The sequence below is a fragment of the Magallana gigas genome, chromosome 4, assembly GCF_963853765.1.
Source record: "Magallana gigas chromosome 4, xbMagGiga1.1, whole genome shotgun sequence".
Taxonomy (NCBI): Eukaryota; Metazoa; Mollusca; class Bivalvia; order Ostreida; family Ostreidae; genus Magallana; species Magallana gigas.
The window spans coordinates 9,588,115-9,594,489 of NC_088856.1; the positions used below are offsets into that span (position 1 = coordinate 9,588,115).

Consider the following 6,375-nt stretch of genomic DNA (forward strand, 5'->3'; position numbering starts at 1 on the left):
TGATGAAAAAAAAATAGGTAAGGGCGCATGCAGTGTGCTGTTGTAGAATAAGTATAACTTAGCAAGAAAATATATGCCTGGTTGTGTCTTTTTAATGACATATCAAAAAATTGAAATAATAGTATTTATAAGTTGTCATTGGTATTTGTTTATTTTCATTAAGTATTCAATGATATGTTTAACAGGTTTTTAAAACCCCTTTAGACGAATGAGACTAAATGATTTTGTTAAAGTAATATATTTATATCCACCAAGTATGACTCCCTCTATTTATTAAGAAAATTGATCGTTATTCATAGCTCTGAAGAAACTGAAAGGACTTCAATTTATGCTCCTCGTTCATTCATTGGTCAAAACCTTTAGCAACCTAGGAAAATCACAGTCTGCACGAAATAATCATGATAGTGTCAATTCAAATTTTCATAGAAGACGATTTGGCTCATTTTTTTTAGCTAACGTACTGATTTACATTTACAATTAATTTAATTAATTTTACTTTATTTAAAATAAGTTTATCAATTTGTTAAAAGAAAGATATACATGTAAATATAAAAGATACAATGCTTTCTTTGATGATTCATTCGGATTATGAAGGTCACAGTCCATTGCAGGAAAAAAATTACATATATATCATTGCAGAATTTTTTTTTATATATTTAAATAAAGAGGGAAATAAGACTTTATCGTCATCCCATTCGCACATTTGAGAATCAGCTTAAAGTGTGATATACTTAACTGCAGTATATATCACCCTTTTAAAAATGAACAAATAGAAAATTAAAAGAAGTAGTCAATTACTTGTTTAAAACATACAAACACTCCTGTCAAGTATTGTAAGAGTTCATTGGTTGTGAAATAACAGCATTTTCACAGGCCTCTTCATAGGATGGGGGTTGGGCAGTTACAACAGAGGATGGTGTAAGGACAGGCGCCGCGTTAACTACGTATACATCCGGGGACTGTGTTCGTCTGCGTTGCTTGCAACATCCGTCACAAGAGTCACCGAGGAAACAAAGCCACCAATAAGACGCGAAGTGATGACCAACATCATCCCCACCCTCGTCAGAGCAACATCCTGCAACCAAAGAACAATATAACAGTTAGACAGGTGTATTTGTTATATGTTTATGTAACGTTGAATACTGACCAAAAATAGGAAATGAATATCGGTAATATTTATTAAAAACTTTCCCCTTACTGGCCATCTTTCTTTAAGAAAACTGACTATTTAGAGTTTTTCTTCGGAAAATTAGAAATGTAAGAAAATTTGCATCCATCTGCAGGTTAAGTTGTGCAACGCATTGATTTTCATATCAGATGATGCATAAGAGGTATACAGGTCAAAAAGGGGGACAAATAAGCCGCTTTGATTTAAAACAGAAAAGGACTTTCAAAACTTTGACTACGTAAATATGAACAATTCCGGGTTGCATAGTGGATTTTCTATCTCCCGTTGGCTACGACTGTCTGTTAATTAAGGAGGTTGGCTTCTGAAATAATAGTAATGTCAATCATCCGAAAACCACTTAGATATAAAGATGGGGACCTAAAATGTTTATTTATTTTATTTGTGACCCATGACACATGCCATTTTTTGGAAATATAGGGCATCAAACAGAAATAATAATTTACCAGAATGTTTTGCTAAAATTTCACATAGAAATTAATAATTTGAAGAAATCAAACAAATATTTATAGTTTGAACAATTATTTAGTTATTATTTTAATACAGTATGAAGTTGAACACATGTAGTGACTAGAAAAGTAAAATATAAGTCAAAGTAAATTTTTTTTGGTTTTACTAGTGTCTTCAAAGAACAGTACATAATGAACACAACAACAGATGTAACAAAATTTTGGAGCAATCAAATTATAACGCAAATAATTTTTTTTTATTGTAATGTCATCTTTCCAAAACGTTGCATACAAATAGACATACATTCAATGTCTCATTTTAAAGTAAAATAAGTAGGGGTCACATCTCAAAAATTTGAGGCTAAAATTAGAGTTAATTTTTTCTCAAATTCTATGAAAAATAAGCTAAACATGCCAATATATATCAGTAGAAATATCAAAATATGGTTTAAATATGTTTTTCAGAATATCATGAATATATTGTAATCCACAAACTATCTAGAAGTTTGGTCTGCGCTGAAAATTAGGAAGTTAAAGTAAGAGTACTCTATAACTAGTGAGTTATGAAAATTTTCCATTTCTTTCTAGAAAACCATCCGCCACAAAATATTGTCCCTAACTTAATTTTTGTAACAATGTAATTTTAAAAAACTAATTTCATTCAATATAGTTTATTTGGCATTGTAAAATACAAATATATTACTAGAATTAATATGTGATGCAAAATTTTCAGAATAGCGGTGACCCAAAATGATTACCAAAAACTTAAGAAACGAGCCTCTTTATAAGTGAGCGATACATAAATCGATTTTATCAAGCATTTTAATGGTAACATAATGGTAACTATTTGTAAATTAATGTGCACGCGAGTTCCAAAGATTTTTTTTTCTGACACTAAGCCTGTGCTTGTTTTTTTATAAATACAGAAAAATAAATATCACAAACAACCCCCCCCCCCCCCTTAAAAATATTCTCGCGTACAATTTCAAGAGTTTATAAATCTAGAACTAAAAGTTGACATACATTCAACTATTTTTTAAGAAGGCAATCCACCACCGAAAAAAACCCTCTATAGAAAATAAGATTTATGCTTTGTGGGTTTCTAATTTTTCCCTACATTTTCGTTTATCAAGATTTTTCGGGTTCGAGTTACTAGGTTTGGTCTTCCCTACCAGCTTAAAACCCGACAGATTAGGTAGGTGCTTTCATTGAACGACTATGAATTTTTATAAATGTTTAACGATGTTAAATAATGGAAATATATGCATATATATGTAGAGATTAAAGATACTGTCCTGATAAAACGTTGTCATTTATAATGCAGCTATATTATGGTCATCCTCATCGTCAACCTCTTACCGTTACATTCACAACAATGGCAGCCTGATCCGTCTCCACAGCAACCGTGGAATCCCACACATTTACAATCTTTACAACAATCGGCAGAGCAACATACACAGTCAATACAATCAATACAGTGATACATACGTCGCCGCAATCACAGTCGCCGCAATCACAGTCACCGCAGTCACAGTCGCCGCAGTCACAGTTACCGCAGTCACAACTTCCACAATCAATGTCACTCATTTTTTCCTATCAACATCAGTATATATGCAATTTTCAATTAAGCATTGATTTTTTTATATCGTCGGTACTATGACATACCAAGCAGTGTGTTAGCATTAGCTTCAGCGCTGTATTCAATTTTTCTGAACAGCTGGTGTGTTATAAGACCGACGACATCTGAAAATAAGCATTCAATGCTTATATTTAGAGTTTCCTACAGGTGTCTATTTGAATGAAATGTTGTGAATCGCCGCTATGAAGCCATGATTTACGCTCTTAGTCAGGAATATGAAACAAACATAGAACAGCCATATTAATATATTATTTAGTTAGCTTCCGCGACAAAAATTATAGTGTCAGAAACTTTGAGAAGAATTTTTTTTTCATTTAAGAGTAGATATAATTCAATGATTTTTTTTCAAAAGTACGTAACAAATTGGTTACATGTATGTAAAATTGAAAGTTTTATCTATTTTACAAAAATAAATATACTCAAAACACATGAAGACGTTTATATTTGTGCTAGAGGCGCATGAATAGGCAAAGTGTAATAATAAAAAAAATGAGCGTCGCAGATTTCCTATGCAAATATAAGTGGAATATTCGCTAAATGTAAATATTTACTACTAAAATTCATATGACATGCGCAGATCTAGAGGCGCGTAGCTAAATTAGTTAAGTACAATGTATCTGAAAATAGGGCTCCCCCTCCCTTATGGCAAACTGTCATATTGTAAATTTTTGCCGCTTTGCAGTAAATATATAATACAAAATTTACAACATATTGTCATGTTGTAAACTTTTTATCTATTGACACCCGGCAAATTCAAAATTTACAACATGACAAAACAATTATTCATTGGAATCCCCTCCATTTGTGGAATAAAACGTTCTAGATCCGCACATTTAATAAGTCTTATTACGTCTCGAAGTCACTGCACATATACAATTTATATTAAGGCAACTCCTTTACATGTAGTTTATCATATACTGAGCTGAATATCAACAAAAATATGTTATCTGCATCTTAACAGGACAAGGAAGTATGTGTGAACACGCGAAGGAAAAAATACAGACATAAGGTCTAACGTTGTTGACAAACAACATTCAGATCAATACAGTCAAGTCTATGGTTACGCCGCACCCACACCGAGAGATTACCTGTAGGCACATGAACGTAAAAGATAAATAATGAGATTGTGTTGAATAGCTCGAGAAAACATTCCCTCCTCGGGCCTTCGGGATGTTTTCTCTAAACTATTCAACACAATCGAGTTATTTATCATACTTCAACAAATTATCTTCATTGAACCCCAAAGAAGCATTGACCTATTCATATATCCAACTGTGCTGTAATACAAAAGCATTTAGCTAATTCATAATTTACACAGTACCATACACAGTAGCCTAACTAAACACACTTTGTTTCATAGTGAACGGGTGCGCATGTTATGTAAGACCATTCCGCTGTACTGAGCAGACATAGATTTAGATGATGAATACAATGTATATAGAGGTCCACGGTTCCGGAAAAGACACGGATACCGTTTGAATTATATTTTAAACTTGCTAGGAGAAAGGAAAAATCCGAATTTGACGTAAATTAGCAGACAATGATTTGTTTAAAAATTTTTAGGAGCCTTATGAAGTCATAGTGCGACAATTTTCCCTATATTGTTAAACCTAATGAAAATGAGAGTTATGGTTCTTAGTTTAAAGAGGAAGTCTAAAAGTGTTTGTCGAAGTGATTTATATAATCCCAAATCTATTAGAATTAAGAAATTGCTGCTGAAATTTTATTCTAATATCTAATTGACCATCAGTTAGATATTTATATATCAAACAACTGCTGACTGAATAGTGAAAATAAACGTTGACTTAATACAATGGGTGACGTCATAGAAGTTTTTAATACCAAAGAAATGCGGATAAACACACCGATAAACAAATATATGTATGGTACATGTACCTTTGTTGCCCTTTTGTAAGAATAACAGGTTCATGTATACCGTGCTTTTGTTTTTTAATAGAGAACGAACTAGTAAGAGAGAAGAAGAGAGAAAGAGAACTCATACCTGTAGTCAGTCGGACGACGTTACTATTTTATCAAGGGAATTTCCACGTCAGTAAAAAAAAATATTTCCCTACCCGCTAATTAGATCCCTTTAGAACTGATGTAGATAGTAGCTATAAAAGTTAATGCTTCGAGAAGAATTAATCGGCCGAAGTTTAAAAGCATGAATTATATTTTAACTACCAGATAGATGAAAACTTATATGCGGGTTACATGTCCGTGTATTTTTTTTTTATAATAAGATGAGTGAGGTAATAAACATTTGTCTAATCTACTCGGAAATAGTACAAACACCGTGATCTTATGTTCCTGTATATTTTCATCATTTATATTTTGAAGCAAATCAAAAGTAATTCTCACCAGCAACACCAAGTGGTTTTTGAAAATTGATTTCCATTCTTATCTACGAATAATACTGAGGAAACGTTACGATTGAACCAGCTTTGTCGGAACATCATATAATAAAGAAATGAGGTATCATTTGTGGATGTATATCGGGATATAATTACGTGTTGGTATGTGATCAAATCTTCCATAAAGCCCGATCGGGCCTTATAGGATTTGATCACGTGACCAACACGTATTTATATCCCGATATACATCCAAAAATGGTACCTTATATCTTATATTTACATTTGTTGCAAATTATGACAATAACAATGCTCCATACTTTCTTTTTTGTGATTAACTAGAAAGCCACTTCGATTAAGATGACGTAACAAAAAAATAGTACAACAATGTTGCAAGTATTTGATTATCATTTTAACGAAATATGACACTACTTTTGACAAGACAACATTTTTAATGATAAATTGAAACAGAATAGAGGTTCCATTTCTACAATTGAAAAACAAGCGATTGAAGCTTGGCAGAATAGTACCACTTCTGTTAAAGTCGCAGAGCGATTTGGAATTTGAAAACATAACGTTAGCTGTTGAAAGTTGAGATAGTCCTAGAGTCTACTTGGGCATTCTCAGGGGAACCTTTATCGCAGAATCAGATGCAAGAGTACATGTATAATGTTTTCGTCCAGTATTACAGAGGGGCGCTATTCTAACTTCTTTTACGGAACAAAACGGACATACATGTATAGACAGAAG

At 32.5% G+C, this 6,375-nt stretch overlaps 1 protein-coding gene across 1 annotated transcript; it reads right to left on the reverse strand.

Moving 5' to 3' along the window:
• Window positions 1-765: 765 nt before the first annotated feature.
• On the reverse strand, window positions 766-5,352 carry LOC117682567 (uncharacterized). The gene is made up of 3 exons (XM_066083246.1): window positions 5,277-5,352; window positions 2,995-3,228; window positions 766-1,075 (listed from the first exon to the last, which is right to left on the reverse strand). Exons 2-3 carry the CDS (start codon window positions 3,220-3,222, stop codon window positions 941-943), a joined length of 363 nt encoding a protein of 120 aa, XP_065939318.1. The 5' UTR covers window positions 3,223-3,228; window positions 5,277-5,352; the 3' UTR covers window positions 766-940.
• Window positions 5,353-6,375: the final 1,023 nt, after the last annotated feature.

Bases quoted from the DNA above. Each gene is read 5' to 3' on its own strand.
- LOC117682567 (XM_066083246.1), bottom strand. From the start codon at position 3,222: ATGAGTGACATTGATTGTGGAAGTTGTGACTGCGGTAACTGTGACTGC. The intron at 1,076-2,994 runs GTAAGAGGTTGA...CTTTGGTTGCAG, and splicing joins CCATTGTTGTGAATGTAACG to GATGTTGCTCTGACGAGGGT.